The following is an 18846-nucleotide window of genomic DNA, read 5'->3' as shown; positions in this document are numbered from 1 at the left end:
TGTTTTAAACCTTTCAGAATGAAATACCAGCATTACATAGGTTGTGTATCTTTCTCTAGAATGATTGTCTGTAACCAGGTGATGAAGTATATTTTGGATAAGATAGATAAAGAAGAAAAACAGGCAGCTAAAAAAAGGAAGCGCGAAGAGAGTGTGGAACAGAAACGCAGCAAACAGAATGCCACCAAGCTCTCAGCTCTGCTCTTCAAGCACAAAGAGCAACTCAGAGCTGAGATCCTGAAGAAGAGGGCCCTCCTAGACAAGGATCTGCAAATTGAGGTGCAGGTAAGAGGGCATTTCCTGTCCTTTTGTGCCGTGTCCAACACATAAGGTTCTTCTTTTTCCCCTTGAATTTTTGGTTAAACTTAAAATTTCAATTTGTTTTTTAGAATTTACATTTGTATAGATAGGGTACATAAGATAAAGAGCAAACATGTCATGAAACAAGACAAAGCTTTATTATCTAAATGTATAATTGTAGGCTGAACGCTTTTGCTCACGCCTGTAATTCTAACGCTCTGGGAGGCTGAGGCAGGGGGATTGCTTGAGCTTAGGATTTTGAGACTAGCCTGAGCAAGAGCGAGGACCTCCTCTGTACTAAAAATAGAAAAACTATCCGGGCATTGTGGTGCACGCCTGTAGTCCCAGCTACTCAGTAGGCTGAGGTAGGGGAATTGCTTGAGCCCAAGAATTTCAGGTTGCTGTGAGCTATGATGACACCACAGCACTCTAGCCTGGGGCAACAGAGTGAGACTCTGTCTCAAAAAAAAAAAAAGAAAGAAAAAAGGTAGGGCCAGGAGCAGTAGCCCACATCTATAATCACAGCATTCTGGGAGGCCAAGGTAGGTGGATTACCTGAGCTCAGGAGTTCGTGACTAGCCTGAGCTACAGTGAAACCACCCCCCCCCCTCTAAAAATAGCCAGGTTTTGGGGTAGGCACCTGTAGTCCCAGCTACTCAGGAAGTTGAGGCAAGAGGATTGCTTGAGCTCTGGAGTTGGAGGTTGCTATGAGCTGTGATGCCACAGCACTGTACCAGGACAACAAAGAGAGAGACTGTCTTAAAAAAAGAAAAAGTATGATTTTAATATATTCTCTCAGCTAGCCACTCTGAGAGGTATTGATTAAACTATTGTAGAACTCTGTTAGACATGGCATAGTCTTGCCAAAAGTTGTCAAGAGCCAAGTTTTATGAGAAAGAGAGACTTTGAAATAATGTTGAAAGAATGAAAAAGCATGCCCTTTAAATAAGACTTTCTTCCTTGGCTTGTAACTGTTCTATAGGCATTACTAATCTACTTTATTGGGGAATTTATTGAAAAGCAAAAAGACAATAGATTCATCCATATTTGCACAGCTTTTTTTTTTTTATTGTTGGGGATTCATTGAGGGTACAATAAGCCAGGTTACACTGATTGCAATTGTTAGGTAAAGTCCCTCTTGCAATCATGTCTTGCCCCCATAAAGTGTGACACACACCAAGGCCCCACCCACCTCCCTCCTTCATATTTGCACAGCTTTTTATAAGAGAAGTCATCTAAAACATCCAATAAAGTGTATTAAAGCATTTAAGAAGGTGGGAAATATTAAGAAAATGTTAATGAGACTAATATTCAACTGTAGATAACTCTGAAGCATTAGAGGGCTTCCTATTAAAGTCAGAAATCAGACAACAATGCCAAAAATCACTTTGTTATTTAGTATCTCCTGAAATTCTAGCTAATGTGTTAACGCCAAGAAAAAAGGAATAAGAGATAAAAATTAGAGGAAAGAAAACAGAATTGTTATGTGTTATATGATTATTAGATAAGAATCCCAAGAGAAAGGCTGTGCCTGTGGCTCAGTGAGTAGGGCGCCGGCCCCATATACCTAGGGTGGCGGGTTCAAACCTGGCTTTGCCCAAACTGCAGCTGAGCGTGGTGGCAGGCAGCTATAGTCCCAGCTACTCGGGAGACTGAGGCAAGAGAATCACCTAAGCCCAAGAGTTGGAGGTTGCTGTGAGCTGTGACGCCATGGCACTCTATTGAGGGCGGAAAAAGTGAGACTCTGTCTCAAAAAAAAAAAAAAAAAAAAGAATCCCAGGAGAAAAATTATTAAAATTTATGAGAGAATTAAATGAGGTAATTTACCATATAAACATTAAGACTACAACCATTATCAAGGTATAAAGAGAGTCAATTCGCAGGAAATACATAAAATATTGCCTTCTACCTTAAATTAAGGTACAGCTCTGTAGATTAATGTAGAAATTAATCTACATTTCAGATAGATTAAAATTTTTAATATTAAAAAAGATGGCTCAGCGCCTGTGGCACTAGCCACATACACCTGAGCTGGCAGGTTCAAATCCAGCCCGGGCCCACCAAACAGCAATGACAGCTACAACCAAAAAATAGCCAGGCGTTATGGCGGATGCCTGTGATCCCAGCTACTTGGGAGGCGGAGGCAAGAGAATCGCTTGAGCCCAGGAGTTGGAGGTTGCTGTAAGCTGTAATGCCACAGCACTCTATCCAGGGCAACAGCTTGAGGCTCTGTCTCAAAAAAAAAGAAAGAAAGAAACCACACCAATACTAAAAAAAACTTCATTGTCATTTTTATAATCTTGGAGTGGAGAAAACTATTCCTAAGCATTACAGAATTCAGGTGTCACCAAGGAAAAAGGTAGATTTGATGGCAAAAAAAAAGAAAATGTATAAGAAAAAGAATACCATAAATACACTTGATGCCCATAACCCAGTAATTAGTGCACCAGCCACATGCACCAGGGCTGGCAGGTTTGAACCCAGCCCGGGTCTGCTAAACAACAATGACAATAACAACAACAAAAAATAGCCAGGCATTATGGCAGGTGCCTGTTGTCCCAGCTACTCAGGAGACTGAGGCAAGAGAATCTCTGCCTCAGAGCTGTGAAGCCACGGCACTCTACCAGGGGTGATATAGTGAGACTCTGTCTCCAAAAAAAAAAAAATACCATAAATAATACTAGAACACAGATAGCAAACAAAAAAAAAATTGTGACATTTATAGCAGAATTAGTAATCCTAAAATTCAAAGAGTTCTTAAGTAAGAAAAAGATGAATACTCTAGTGGGAAAACATGTAAGATACATAAACAAGCAGTTTTCACATTTAAAAATGTCAGTTCCCAGTGGATATGTATATCAACTACTTCTAATGAAAGAAGTGGAAATACCATTTTTTTAAGAGCTAATACTTTTTCTCCAGAAACTACCTTTTATTTTCCCTCGAACATTTGATCAATATGTGTAGAGTATAAAATGTGGATGCTGTTTGTTCTTAATTTCACCTGTAGAAATTCATCTAAAACTATTAGGCAAGATGAGTCAGGGTCTCACTCTTGCTCAGACAAGTCTCAAACTTCTGAGCTCAAGCAATCCTCCTGCCTCAACCTCCCACAGTGCTGGCATTACAGGGCAAAAGGGCATATACTAGGGTGTTAATAACAGAAATTTGGAATCAGCCCGAAGTCTTCCATGTAGGAAAAGCCAAACTGAGTTTCTCCTATATGTACTCTGACATGTTGTGTGCGATTTTTCCCACTGTCTACCTGGAGACAGCGTCAGAACCCCCAGGTTCAGGGCTTAGTCACAGAAGATTGCCTCCCCCTACTTCAGGCACCAGTTGCAAGCCCCAGGTGGTTTTACCTGTGCTTCTGACCAGCTGGCTACAAGTCAGGGTTCATTTGACTCCCTCTTTGTAGTTTAACTAATTTGCTAGAGCAGCTCACAACTCAGCAAAATACTAACTCACTTAATATTTACTGCCTTATTACAAAGGTTACCAACGGCAGATGGAAGAGGTGCATAGGGCAGTGTATATAGGAAGAGGTACAGGGCTTCCACTAACTTCCACGTGTTCAGCTATGTCCAGAAGCTGTCTGTATTCTGTCCTTTCAGGGTTTCGTGGAAGCTTTATTACATAGGCATGATTAATTTCATTTGGGGTGAATTCAGTTCAGTTATTGTGTTGGTTGTCTTTACATTACATGTTTTCATTTTTTGGCATTTGAGTTTTGCAAGCTTATTTCGAGTGGGAGGAGTGTGTTTTTGTTTGTTCTCTTGATGCCCAGTGTAGCTTAGTCAACCCTTAACTTCAAGCAGGAAGCGTGCTGTTGTCACACAAAGCATTTTTAGTCCCCTGTACCCTACAGAAACTGTTACTGTTGTTTGGCTACCACTTCTTAGTTCTGAATCTGGAGTCCGGCAGGCCTGTAGTTTTAGCCCTGTTCACAGTTCTGTGTCTCCATTCTATTGAGACACATCTTAGTCGAGCATGACTATTATGTCTTTTTTTTTTTTTTTTTTTTTTTTGTAGAGACAGAGTCTCACTGTACCTACCGCCCTCGGGTAGAGTGCTGTGGCGTCACACGGCTCACAGCAACCTCTAACTCTTGGGCTTACGCGATTCTCTTGCCTCAGCCTCCCGAGCAGCTGGGACTACAGGCGCGCACCACAACGCCCGGATATTTTTCTGTTGCAGTTTGGCTGGGGCTAGGTCCGAACCACCACCCTCGGCATATGGGGCCGGTGCCCTACTCACTGAGCCACAGGTGCCGCCCTATTATGTCTTTTTAATTTTCTCTTTTTTTATGAATTATCATTGGTTCTTGACAGGGAGGATCAAAGTGTGTACCCACTGCACCCTCTTGCCCATCTTGGATTTCCTAAAATCCTCATGGTGTTATAAACACATCCTCTAAATAAGGAAAATGAAACTCAAGATTTACTTTTTTTCCTAGAAAGTAGTCTCTTCTTTTTTTAATAGAGACGAGCTATTGAATGATTAGTCACACTGCTTATATCTTAGAGACCATCTAGATTCTAAACAGAGAAAATAAACACGTTAAATCAGGCCATTCAGGTTTATTTGGTAAAATTTTTGTGATGTGATGTTTAAAGGCCTGGTGGCTCACACCTGTAATCCTAGCACTCTGGCAGGTTGAGGCGGGCGGGTTGCCTGAGCTCACAGGTTCGAGACCAGCCCGAGCAAGAGCAAGGCTCCCATCTCTCAAAAACTAGCTGGGTGTTGTGGCAGGTGCCTATTGTCCCAGCTACTCGGGAGGCTGAGGCAGAGAATGGCTTGAGCCCAAGAGTTGGAGGTTGCTATGAGCTATGATACCATAGCACTCTACTGAGGGGTGACAAAGTGAGACTCTGTCTCAAAAAAAAAAAAGACTGTAAAGGCTTCCTTAGTTACTAATGTAATGTAATGATTATTATATTGTATCATTGGTGCAGGGGGCAAGGGTGTGCTACACAGAGGGTGCAGGGCAAACTGTTTGCCAGATACAAATGAACCTTATCTTTAGGCAAATCCTTAACATTGTTTTGGGAGTGGGTGGTGCCTGTGGCTCTGTGAGTAGGGTGCCAGCCCCATATACTGAGGGTGGTGGGTTCAAACGCAGCCCCAGCCAAACTGCAACATCAACAAAAAAAATAGCTGGGCGTTGTGGCGGGTGCCTGTAGTCCCAGCTACTCGGGAGGCTGAGGCAAGAGAATCGCCTAAGCCCAAAAAGCTGGAGGTTGCTGTGAGCTGTGCGACACCACGGCACTCTACCAAGGGCAATAAAGTGAGACTCTGTCTCTAAAAAAAAAAAAACAAAAAGCAACATTGTTTTGGGAGTTTTCTGGGGGTTTTTCCTCCTCTTTTTTGTAGGCATCTACATCAAATCTCTGTTTTAGAATCTGTAAAACTCCTGTAGGTCCAAGAATTCATTTAAATTACCATTTATAGCAGCTACTGTCAGTGTCTACTAGGAAGCTACTCTGTGTCTCTGTATCTATTTCTGTGTCTAAATTTAAGTGAAACCCCTTAATAGCAAAAATGGGGTCAGAGGAATGAGTAGTGAAAAGCATATGGCTCCTTTTTAAGAATTGGTGCTTTTGGCTCAGTACCTCAACCACATGGAGCTAGCAGGTTCAAATCCAGCCCTTGCCTGCCAAACAGCAATAACAACTACAACCAAAAAATAGCTGGGCATTGTATCGGGTGCCTGTAGACCCAGCTACTTGGGAAGCTGAGCCAAGACAATCGCTTAAACCCAAGAGCTGGAGGTTGCTGTGAGCTGTGACATCATGAACTCTACAGAGAATAACACAGTCAGACTTTGTCTCAAAAAAAAAAAAAGGATCCGTGCTTTATTTTCTGCTTTTGTCTACTGTTCTGTTATATGATTAAGAAACTCAAGAGTCTGGGCGGCACCTGTGACTCAGTCAGTAAGGCGCCGGCCCCATATACCAAGGGTGGCGGGTTCAAACCCAGCCCCTACCAAACTGCAACCAAAAAATAGCCGGGCGTTGTGGCGAGCGCCTGTAGTCCCAGCTACTCGGGAGGCTGAGGCAAGAGAATCACTTAAGCCCAGGAGTTGGAGGTTGCTGTGAGCTGTGTGAGGCCATGGCACTCAACCAAGGGCTATAAAGTGAGACTCTGTCTCTACAAAAAAAAAAAAAAAGAAACTCAAGAGTCAGCCTCCCACCCCCACCCCTGGCAACCTTTAATACCTGGAAGGCCTTCAGATGTTTAACAATTTTTAATAGAATGAGTCCAACTCTAAATATAGCTCTAAGATTGATGGGATAAATTTCATTTTTTTTAAAAAGGGAAGCAAAAAAATCAATTCAGACCACCATAAAAAACCCTTACAGCGGCTCAGCGCCTGTGGCTCTAGCAGCTAAGGCGCCAGCCACATACACCTGAGCTGGCAGGTTCGAATCCAGCTCAGGCCTGCCAAACAACAATGACGGCTGCAACCAAAAAATAGCTGGGCGTTGTGGCAGGTGCCTGTAGTCCCAGCTACTTGGAAAGCAGAGGCAGGAGAATCGCTTGAACCCAGGAATTAGAAGTTGCTGTGACCTGTGATGCCATGGCACTCTACCCCGGGTGACAGCTTGAGGCTCTGTCTGGAAAAAAAAAAAAAAGAAAAAGAAAGAAAGAAAACCATTAAAGCAGTGGTTCTCAACCTTCCCTCATGCTGCAATGTATTTTCTTTCTTTCTTTTTTTTTTTTTTTTTACTGTTGGGGATTCATTGAGGGTACAATAAGCCAGGACCGCAGTGTATTTTCATTGTTAAAAAGGGGTCACGACTTGAGACTCTGTCTCTACAAAAAAAAAATTTGTAAATTTATGCCGGAGGTGGTGGGTTCAAACCCAGCCCCGGCCAAAAACCACAAAAAAAAAAAAAAAGGGGTCACGACCCACAGGTTGAGAACCGCTGCCTTAAAGGAAATGTGGGCTATCTATTATTGTGAGAATCTATATTGCCCTGAGTAGAGTGCCGTAGCATCATAGCTCACAGCAACCTCAAACTCTTGGGCTTGAGACATCCTTTTGCTTCAGTCTCCTGAATACTAGAAGACTACAGGTGTGGGGCAGTGCCTGTGGCTCAGTGAGTAGGGCACCGGCGCCATATAAGGAGGGTGGCGGGTTCGAACCCCACCCCAGCCAAACTGCAAAAAATAGCTGGGCATTGTGACGGACGCCTGTAGTCCTAACTACTTGGGAGGCTGAGGAAAGAGAATCGCCTAACCCCAGGAGTTGGAGGTTGCCGTGAGCTGTGTGACGCCATGGCACTCTACCGAGGGCAATAAAGTGAAACTCTGTGTTTTGAAAAAATAAATAAAGTTAATGAGAAAAAAAATAGTTAAAAAAAAAGAAAGAAAGAAAGACTACAGGTGCCCACAATACCCAGCTAGTTTTTCTATTTTAGTAGTGACGGGTTCTTGCTCTTACTTAGGCTGGTCTCTAACTCTTGAGCTCAAGCAATCCGCCAGCTTCAGCCTCCCAAGAAAGGAAAAGAATTATTGTGAAGAAAATGGTTTTGTTTTTGTTTTTTTGTTTGTTTTTTTCCAGTTTTTGGCGGGGGCAGGGTTTGAACCCGCCACCTCCAGTATATGGGGCCAGCGCCCTACTCACTGAACCACAGGTGCCGCCCTGAAAATGGTTTTGGTTTTTTGGAGACAGGTTTCACTCTATTGCCCAGACTAGAGTGCAGTGGCATCATCATAGCTCAATGCAACCTCAAACTCCCAGGTTCAAGTGATCTTTTTGCCTCAGCCTCCCAAGTAGCTGGGACTACAGGTGCATACTGTCATACCCAACTAATTTTTCTGGGTTTTGTTTTTTTTTTAGGGGGGGGGAGGAGGAGACAGTCTCACTTTATTGCCCTCAGTATAGTGCTATGGTGTCACACAACTTACACCAACCTTCAACTCCTGGGCTTAGGCAATTCTCCTGCCTCAGACTCCTGAGCAGCTGGGACCACAGGCGTCTGCCACAAAGCCCGGCTATTTTTTTGTTGCAGTTTGGCCAGGGCCGGGTTTGAACCTGCCACCCTTTGTATATGGGGCCGGTGCCCTACACACTTTGCCACAGGCACCACCCTAATTTTTCTGTTTTTAATAGAGGTGGAATCTCTTGCTCAGGTTGGTCTCGACCTCCCTCCTGACTGCAAGTGATCTTCCCTCTTTGGCTTCCCAGAATGCTAGGATTATAGGTGTGAGGTACCACACCTGGCCTGGTATTTTAAATTATTGTAAAAATTTATAAATGTCCCAGATTTTAAGAAATATTATTGGTCATAGCTATGATTTGTTTACACCAAGTTTGTTCATGGATGTCAATTACAGTGGTTTTTCCCAAGAGTTATACACTTTGCTTTGATCATCATTTCCAAGAGTAAGTTGTAATCCTGGATAGCGGAAGTGTATCTAAAAAGTATTTTCCCATGAAATACATGTAGGAATTTTATATATTGAGAAAATGGTATGTGATGTTGCTAGATCTCCCTGCATTCTTAAATTCTAGACATAAGAGCAGGAGGCAAATCTGTCTCTCCTTCTGTTTTGTGCTGGTCAGACCACATTTTGAATCTCATGTTCAGTTCAAGTTCAGTCTCGTTGTATGGACTCAGAACAAGAGAAGCTAGAAGAAAGCAGCCAGTGACACTTGAAATCACCTCCTGAGCAACTACTGAAAGAACCAGGACAGGTCGGGGCAAGCCAGGAGGGGCGCTCTTTTCAGACACTTGTTTATCTTGTCAGGTCTCCTTTAAAGATAAGTAGCAGTTTTCTGTAGTTGTTCTGTATCTTTATTTCTCTATTTCTAATTGTTTTAATTGGGTTTAAGATAAAGTGAGAAAACTCTTGTTCAGAATTACTAAAACTCTTTCACATTAGGGAGGGTAATGTAATGTCCTGTGGCTAAATCAGTGATAGTCTTATATTGTCTTTAATTGACAACAGGAAGAGCTGAAGAGAGACCTGAAAATTAAGAAAGAAAAAGACCTGATGCAGGCAGCACAGGCCACAGCAGCAGCTGCACCCTCCCCCCCAGTGTCAGCAGCGCCTCCAGCCCCTCCACCCTCACCTCCCCCTCCACCTGCTATGCAACACACAGGCCTCCTGTCCTCGTCCGCTTTACCTGTGGCTTCCCAGAAGAGGAAGCGTGAGGAGGAAAAAGACTCAAGCTCGAAGTCCAAGAAGAAGAAAATGATCTCTACTACCTCAAAGGAAACTAAGAAGGACACAAAGCTTTACTGTATCTGTAAAACGCCTTACGATGAATCTAAGTGAGTAGATCTTTCTGAGCTCTAGTTGGCTTTCTTAAAAGTTTAGCTAAGTTGACAGTTTTGAAGAAAATGAGTATGTTGGTAGTGATATAAATGAAAATAGTTAAATGTAAGAGTAATCTTTCATCTATGGTCTCGCATCTGATATTCTTAACCTTGACACTGCTAAAGTAAAATTTGCTATTTCAAATGTTTGTGGTTCTTGTTTGTCCTCTGTTATATCCTTTTCTGTCAAAAACAAGCTTTCTGTTGCTCCTTTGCTTTCTCTTCTCTCTGAATTAATTCCAAATCAATCAGTAATGCTGTCTGGAGAAGGAGGTATATTATTATTGCTCCAAATTGAGACCATCCTTTAGGGATCTATTCAAAGTCCTGTGATTATTATCAAATCCTGGTAACCGTCTAAATAAATCACATAAGTGCAAAAGGCTTCAAATTTGAGCAGTTTCAGTTTTTTTATTGTTTTACTTTAAGGAGCTCTGGGTTTTGTATTGAAATATTTTAACATTTTTGTCAAAGTCCTCTTATCATGGATAAAATCCAGAAAAATATACGAAGTATTCCTTTCACCCATTTGTCATGCACGACGCTCAAAAAATTTGGCACATGGAAGCTGTTTTTGACAGTTGTGACTTGTATTTGGTGATATAAACAAGATTTTAGAGACATTAAACCATAAGTGTAGTTTCATTTTTTTGGTCATTATTATCACTGAGGTACTTAGCTTCTATTTTGAACATTAAAATATAGGTAGCTTTTTTAAGCCACAACTAATCATATTTTTTTACAGTAGCAAAATATTCGTTTGTGCATAAAAATATCATTTAGAATTAGGAATACTTAATGCCTACCTTAAGTGGATATCTAGTCAATTCATGAAATAAAATTGTAGTTTCTTTCATGATGTTCAAGTTGCAACATTGACACTTCTCTGATGGTGCTGTCTAAATTATAATCTATTTGCAAATGTTGGATGATCTAATTGTATATTCAGCTAAACACAGATCACTTAAGGCATCTTCACTTTTCGTTGTCTTACCTCATTAGAATTAGGCATAATGTAAAAAGTTGAACCTTATTAATTGGTCTTTCCCTTAGTTTAATACAAGTGTGCCTCACTTTAAGCAAAATACACTAAATGATTTTTGAAATAAAGCCATATGAGTTTGCTTCTTTTCCAATTAAAAAGATCGTTTTATGGAATTTCTCTAAATAACAAGGATTCTTGACCTATTCACAGTATTCAGATCATAGAAATTCATTTCACACAAAACTTTTTTTGGAATATCTGAGTTGCCTAAAATGAGGTACATATGTACATGTGCTCATTCTATTGAGATTGCTTCATTATTTTGTGGGTATTTCATATTTTTCAGTTTGTCGTTATTAACATTTCAGTATACCAGGTTCATTCATTCTTCCTTGTTTTAGTTGGGATAAGTTAGTGTTTTTTACAAGTATTTTGTATTCCCTCATCCCAAACTGTGCCTGTTTGGGAATTTAGTGAGAATAACTAAAAATTGAAATTCAAGTCCTGAACTTACTTCCAAAACACAAAGCTTACCACCCTGGGGAGGCCACATACAAAAATACGTTGGAAGACTCCCACGTATGGCAACAAAAGTCATGTGAGAGTCATAGTTTAAAAAAAAAAAACTTAGTGGTAATAGGATAAACCACATGCCATGTATGTGAAGGAATACATTCTTGAAGTAGGTCACTTTGAAGCTTGTGGTGAATCTACCACGAAATGCCTTGATATAGAACTAAGGGTACCAATGGTATCAGCAAGGCCAGCCTGGTCTCTGATTCCTGCCAATTCTCACTATAACTTCGGCATGGTACTCCTACTCAGCACCTGTCAAGACTCTCAGATATACTTTATTAGTGTTTGTTATGGAGTTACCTTTTATTTTGTCATTAGGGGTCTTACCTTACAAAGACCTTGAGGGTTAACTGTATGTAGTTAGCCACAATTACACTCATGCAACCCCATCTTGCCACATACTGTGGCCCTAACGTGGTTTTGGATACCTTTCGTTATATCATTCTCTGTGCCCTGTGTCCCTGGTTTTGAATCAAAGCAGCTCCTCCCAAGTTCCTTACCAGTTAATTAACCAGGCCCCTCTCCACATTGTCACAAACACTGTATTAAGTAAGAAACTGGCCCATGTCATAATCTTAAGGGGGGTGATTTTTAATTAGAGTAAATTCCAAGGTTTATTTGGAAAACTTGGTAGTACGTGGATTGCTACATATACCTTTCTTAGTTTTCTTCTTCATACCATCTTTTGCCCATTTACCTTCTACACCTGGCTGACCTGCATGTTCCTTGTAGTGTAACTTCTACTTGGTGTTTGCGCTTTGCTTTGTTTTCAAATTTAAATTGTGAGATACATTTTCAAACCTATATCAAATAGCCCTGATATTGAAATGGCTTCTGTGGAATAGGTTTGACAGATGTAAGTCTTTGATTCTTTGGCTTTAGTTTTTGTGCCTGTTACAGTTTTACGCACATTCATTAAGAGGAAGACATTACCATCAGTGTGTTGTTTATTTTTTCAAATTCCAGTATGTTTTTTAAAGTCCCATATTTCACTAAACGGTGTGTTTGTTGAAATTGATGTGAGTGACTTTATGTTCCACATTTGATACAGTGTCAGATACTGTAGTTTGCCATCGGTAGAAAGGTTGGATTCAGGATGTTTAGCTGACTCATTGCAGAAAGTTATCCTGTAAGAAAGTGAATCAAGTCAGGGAAGACAGAATTAAGTACCATGCAGCTCAAAATGACAATTACATTGTCATTTTCATTGTGAATACTTTTAGGTTCTATATTGGCTGTGATCTTTGTACTAACTGGTATCATGGAGAATGTGTTGGCATCACAGAAAAGGAGGCTAAGAAAATGGATGTGTACATCTGTAATGATTGTAAACGGGCACAAGAGGGCAGCAGTGAGGAATTGTACTGTATCTGCAGAACACCTTATGATGAGTCACAGTGAGTTCTGATAAGAGCATCATATTTAATAATTTAGGAAGCCAAATTGCTCTGACTGGTTACTTATTTATTTTAAAATAAAAAGCAAGATTTTTTTCTACATTTATTATACACTTACATTACAAATTCCTTTTCAATTTTTTTCTCTTTTTCCCTCTTTACTTCCCCTTCAAAATTTATGTTGCTCCGTACTGAATGTTTGAGACACACTGGGGAAAATGTGGTTTAATGGTAGATTTGATCCTTTGATACATAACATAGAAATTAATGAGATTAAAATAGCCTGACTTGTTTGGACTTTATCAGTGTTCGAAATGGTGCTTTATTGTAGGTTAGAAAAACACTAATTTGGGTACAAGCTTTGAGGCTCTCTTGCTAGCTTATACTACCTAGAAGTTTGAACTCCCATTTGAATTGGTACTAGTTGAAATATTTTGGGCTTTATTTTTGTTTACAGCTTTAAAATTGATTAAATGTTTTACATTTATCTTCAAATTGGTTGTCCCAATATTACACAGTATTCTTAATAAACTTTTACTGCTTGTTCTTAACATCAAAAATACTAAATTAACACATTGGAATGTCAATCCTAAAGAAATTAAAACAGCCATAATACTAAAATTGTCTTATATCCCAGGGTTTAGCAAATTTTCAGGTGCATGCTTTATTATTTTTAAAAGTAAATTAGTAACATTATACTACCCATTTGAATTCACATTTCCGTTTCGGATCTTGCAGATTTTATATTGGCTGTGATCGGTGTCAGAATTGGTACCATGGGCGCTGCGTTGGCATCTTGCAGAGTGAGGCAGAGCTCATTGACGAGTATGTCTGTCCACAGTGCCAGTCGACAGAGGATGCCATGACAGTGCTCACACCACTCACAGAGAAGGATTATGAGGGGTTGAAGAGGGTGCTGCGTTCCTTGCAGGTGAGAGACCATTGTGCAGAGTGTTTGACAATAGTCAGCCAGCATGGCTTTGGAAATATTTCTAGGGTTTGAAGTTTCAATCTTCCTTTTTTCTTTTTAAGATAGTGTCTCACTTTATCACCCTTGGTAGAATGCCATGGCATCACAGCTCACAGCAACCTCAAACTCTAAGGCTTAAGCAATTTTCTTGCCTTAGCCTCCAAAGTAGCTTGGACTGCAGGCACCCACCATAGTGCCCAGCTGCATTATTGTTATTGTTGTAGTTGTTTAGCAGGCCCGGGTTGAGTTCGAACCCCCCAGCCCTAGTGTATGTGGCCAGCGCCCTAACCACTGACCCTCTCAACTTAAATTTTATTTTCAAAGAAAACTTTATCTCACCCCCAGAGATTGAAAAACAATTTGATTATACTCAAGCTATTCAGTTCTTTTGAAAATTAACAAGAGATAGGGAGCTGGGCATGGTGGCACACATCTGTGATCCAGGCACTTTGGGAGACTGAGGCAGGATAATTGCTAGAGATCAGCCCACACAAAAGAGTGAGACTCCCATCTCCACAAAAAATTTACAAATAAAGCATGCCTGGTGGGGCATGCTGTAGTTAGAAATACAAGAGGGTCACTTGAGCTCTGGCATTTGAGGTTATAGTAAGCTATGATTATAACACTATACTCCAACCTGGGCAAACAGAGTGAGACCATGTCTCAAAAAGGAGAGGGGACAGGGATGATTTACAAGATTTGAGAGGGAGGGAGAGAGGGATGGATGGATTGATTTAAGAGGTAGAATGCTCAATTGAACCTTTCTCCTATTGTAATCATAGTCACAAGCATGGAAAGAACTGAAAAGAGAATCATGGTCTCAGTATGTGGTTGAGTGTTATTTAACTTCACACCTCTGCCACCTCATTAACCAGCACTGGTAACCATACCACACTTCAAACCTATTCTACCCCAGTTTTACACATGTGATTGCAATGCTAGCATTACTCATTTGGCAGGTCATCATGTGGGGACCAGAATACAGATGACATGGCTCCTAAGCCAGTGCTTCCTCCCAGACCAAGGTCCTCAGACCAGCTTTTGAGGGCTATTGTTATTACAGTATGTTCACCTTACGTAATTTTTCACTAGAGCAGAGATCATCTAGTAGTTGGCTCAGCACCTGTATCTCAGTGGCTAGGGCGCCAGCCACACACACCAGAGCTGGCAGGTTTGAACCCAGCCCGCGCCTGCCAAACAACAATGACAACTGCAACCAAAAAAAAAAACCAGCCAGGCGTTGTGGCGGGTGCCTGTAGTCCCAGCTGCTTGGGAGGCTAAGGCATGAGAATTGCTTGAGTCCAAGAGTTTGAGGTTGCTGAGAGTGCCGTGGCCCTCTACCAAGGGCGACATAATGAGACCTTTTGTCTCCAAAAAGAGAGAAAGAGGGCGGCGCCTGTGGCTCAGTCGGTAAGGCGCCGGCCCCATATACCGAGGGTGGCGGGTTCAAACCCAGCCCCGGCAAAACTGCAACCAAAAAATAGCCGGGCGTTGTGGCGGGCGCCTTTGAGTGCACAGGCCTTCCCAGCTGCTCGGGAGGCTGAGGCAAGAGAATCGCTTAAGCCCAGGAGTTGGAGGTTGCTGTGAGCTGTGTGAGGCTACTGCACTCTACCAAGGCTCTGTCTCTACAAAAAAAAAAAAAAAGAGAGAGAAAGAAAGAAATCATCTAGTATAAATAATTTCATCACATTGAAAACTGACTTTTGGAATTTAACAGTTAATTGAAGTAGTGACTCAACTGGGTAACTTAAATGAAATTGGTGTTTTCCAGCTGACAGTAATGATGCCTTTTTTTTTTTTCATTACAGGCACATAAGATGGCCTGGCCTTTCCTTGAACCAGTAGATCCTAATGATGCACCAGATTATTATGGTGTTATTAAGGAACCCATGGGTAAGTGCTTGAGTTAAATATTAAGTTGTTTCAGAAGTTGCAGCATATCCATAAAATTGATGCATCAGGAGACCATCTGGAGCAAGGTTGGTGGTCTTGAGTATAAATTATATGGTCTTTTTGGAGGGTAAATTGGGAGTATCTGTTAAAATTTAAATGTGCATTTCTTTTTTTTTTTTTTTGTAGCAAGTTTCACGTATTATCCTTAAATAGGCCTTTTGAGTGCACATGTATTTTTCTGGGGTTTTTTTGTTTGTTTGTTGTTTGTTTTTTGCAGTTTTTGGCCGGGTCTGGGTTTGAACCCGCCACCTCCAACATATGGGGCCGGCGCCCTACTCCTTTGAGCCGCAGGCACCGCCTTTTTTTTTTTTTTTTTGAGACAGAATCTCACTATGTCACCCTTGATACAATGCTGTGGTATCACAGCTCACAGCAACCTCAAACTCTTGGGCTTAAGCGATTCTCTTGTCTCAGCCTCCCAAGTAGCTGGGACCACAAGTGCCCACCACATCGCCTGGGTATTTTTTGTTGCAGCTGTCATTACTGTCTAGCTGGCCCAGGATGGGTTCAAACCCGCCACCCTCGGTGTATGTGGCTGGTGCCATAACCACTGTGCTATGAGCACGGAGCCAGACGTGCATTTCCTTGAACCCAGCAACTTCATTTCATTTATTAGGATTTACATGTGTTTAAGTTGTTCATTGCAGCAGTGTTTATAATTACAAAAAATATTGCAAATGAAATAAATACCCATTAACAGAGTAATAGCTATATCAAATGGTATATGAGTGGAGTGTCATGCAGCTTTATAAAAGAAAGAATGAAACCAGTGAATGAGTTGGGGCTGGTCCAGTCCCTTCCTTCCCTGTTACTTCTCCCTCTTTTATTGAAAAGGAAAATTTGATGGATTCACAGAGATCGAAGAGAATATAAATATGGCCTTATTTCCCAGAATAAAATGGTAATAACATCCACAGGTAATTGTATTAAGATGAACAGCTATAAGTGGTCGTATTAAAAAATAATTTATCTGCAAAATAAATTATAAAAATTAAAACACAGGTAAAAGTTGCAAAACATCACCTCTACCTGATGAAAGAATTGTGTTCCTAAAGCCAGCTCAGGGTAGAGTGGTGTTTGATGGCAGAGGAGGAAACATGAAGAGGAAATAAATGAGAACTTAGTTAAAACTGAAAAAGAAACAAGCAACTGTAGCAGGAGTGCATATTTCAGATTTGTGTAATCTCTTTTAAGAAAGTACATGGATTTATTAAAATAAATCAATAAATTCTGCTGATAAAAATAACAGCCTAATTATAGAAAATTTAGGAACAAAAAGAGTTCCTTTCGTATCTTCCCCACTGAACCAATAGGCCATCCATAGCCTATTGGGAATAGCCATCACTTTGGTGTGTTCTTCTATGCTGTGTGTGTTAAAACTGAGATTGTGTAGTAAATGCAGACATCTTCTAAAAGTATATAATTGTTTTTAGAAATGCATAGAAAATACCTGGAATGATAGAGACCAGACTTAATTGAAAATAGTATTAAAATAGCAGTTTCCTTTGAGGACATGAGGGAACCAACAAGATCAGTTTTTCTTTTCTTTTTTTTTTTTTTTTGTAGAGACAGAGTCTCACTTTATGGCCCTCGGTAGAGTGCCGTGGCATCACACAGCTCACAGCAACCTCCAGCTCCTGGGCTTAAGCGATTCTCTTCCCTCAGCCTCCCGAGTAGCTGGGACTACAGGTGCCCGCCACAACGCCCAGCTATTTTTTGGTTGCAGTTCAGCCGGGGCCGGGTTTGAACCCGCCACCCTCAGTATATAGGGCCGGCGCTTTACCGACTGAGCCACAGGCGCCGCCCCAGTTTTTATTTTCTTAAACAGAAATAGGTTTATATGAATTAATGTTTTAAAATACAAAGTTAACAGGTTGTAAATAATAGTACCTTTTTCACATCAGCTGTGTTAATGACCTGCATCATTCTTAATTCTATGAAATTAAAATTATTTAATCATCTCCATTAATGGATTTTTCAGTTGTATATAATTTAGGGTATTTTGATTTGGTTTGGTTTTCAAGAAACAGTCTTGCTCTGTTGCCCAGGCTAGAGTATAGCAAAATCCTATCTCATAGCAACCTCAAACTCGTAGGCTAAAGTAGTCCACCTGCCTCAGCCTCCCATTTAGGAACTAGGGCTAGTTACTCCCATATAGTAACTAGGACTATATGCCATGACGCCAGCCAATTTTTCTATTTGTTTGGGACAGATTCTCACTCTATTGCCCAGGCTAGAGTCCCGTGGCATCAGACTAGCCCCCAGCAACCTCAAAGTCCTGGGTTCAGACAATCCACTTGCCTCAGAATCCCAAGTAGATGGGACTACTGGCACCCACCACAACTCTGGGCTCATGTTTTATATTTTTAGTGGAGATAGGCTCTCGTTCTTGCTTAGACTGATCTTGATCTCCTGATCTCAAACACTATTCTACCTGGGCCTCCCAGAGTGGTTTACAGGATTACAGGCATGAAGCCATGGCAGCCAGACAGTGTTTCTATGTTTTGTGGAGATGGGATCTCACTGTGTCACTCTCTCGGAATGCACAGTTTTGCTAGTGGAATAGCCTGTCAGTGAACATCTTTGTGCATTTGTCTGCCTGCATTTGTTTGTTTTCATAGAAAAATTCCTAGAATTAGAATTTTTGGTTTAAATGTTATGTGTACTTTTTAGGCTTTAAAACAGAGAATTCGAAATTATACTCCAGCAAATTGAACCAGTTTCCACTAATAGTGTATATCTGAAGCCTTCTCTCTGCACTCTTGAAGAACACTGTGTTTCACTGTGTGTTATCTCTCTTGAGGGGTATTTTTTTTTTGGGGGGGGGGATGGGGTCTCTGTCACCCTAGGTAGAGTGTTGTGGCATCATACCTCACAGCAGCCTCACATTCCTGGGCTTAAGAGGTCCTCTTGGCTCAGTCTCCCGAGTAGCTGGTTACAGGTACTTCTACAAGGCCAGGCTAGTTTTTTTATTTTTAGAGGAGATGGGGTCTTGCTCTGGCTCAGGCTAGTCTTGAACTCCTGAGCCCAAGCAATCCACCCGCCTGGGCCACTCAGAGTGCTAGGATTCCAGGCGTGAGCCACCACACCTGGTCAAGGGGATATTTTTTATCTTTGAAAATACTTATTTCAAAACCAGTGTGTTCTGTACAAATGCAGATGTTACAGACATGGAGAGTAAAATTTCACCACCACTTCCATACTGTCCCATAGAGGTAACCTCCTTTAATAGGCTGATGTTACCACCTATAATTTTTAATTTTTGCTTATGTGGACAAAGAAAGTGGGTTTTTTTGTTTGTTTGTTTTGTAGTTAACACCGCCTTTATTTATTTAT

At 41.1% G+C, this 18846-nt stretch overlaps 1 protein-coding gene across 6 annotated transcripts in view; it reads left to right on the top strand.

Moving 5' to 3' along the window:
- The window catches only part of BPTF (bromodomain PHD finger transcription factor), a 147588-nt gene that overhangs the window by 116318 nt on the left and 12424 nt on the right, over positions 1 to 18846 (top strand). For 3 of the 6 annotated variants that reach the window (XM_053570805.1, XM_053570803.1, XM_053570802.1), the window contains 5 exons: positions 60 to 285; positions 9259 to 9584; positions 12414 to 12587; positions 13326 to 13518; positions 15366 to 15450. In XM_053570805.1, coding sequence (XP_053426780.1) covers positions 60 to 285; positions 9259 to 9584; positions 12414 to 12587; positions 13326 to 13518; positions 15366 to 15450 — 1004 coding nt within the window. The remainder of the gene's footprint in view (positions 1 to 59; positions 286 to 9258; positions 9585 to 12413; positions 12588 to 13325; positions 13519 to 15365; positions 15451 to 18846) is intronic. The other 3 variants (XM_053570806.1, XM_053570807.1, XM_053570804.1) reach the window with 1 other exon arrangement.

This window comes from Nycticebus coucang, chromosome 18 (assembly GCF_027406575.1).
Source record: "Nycticebus coucang isolate mNycCou1 chromosome 18, mNycCou1.pri, whole genome shotgun sequence".
In the NCBI taxonomy this organism is placed as follows: Eukaryota; Metazoa; Chordata; class Mammalia; order Primates; family Lorisidae; genus Nycticebus; species Nycticebus coucang.
Note: the sequence above shows the minus strand (reverse complement) of the source record. Positions and strands in the feature narration are given on the sequence as shown.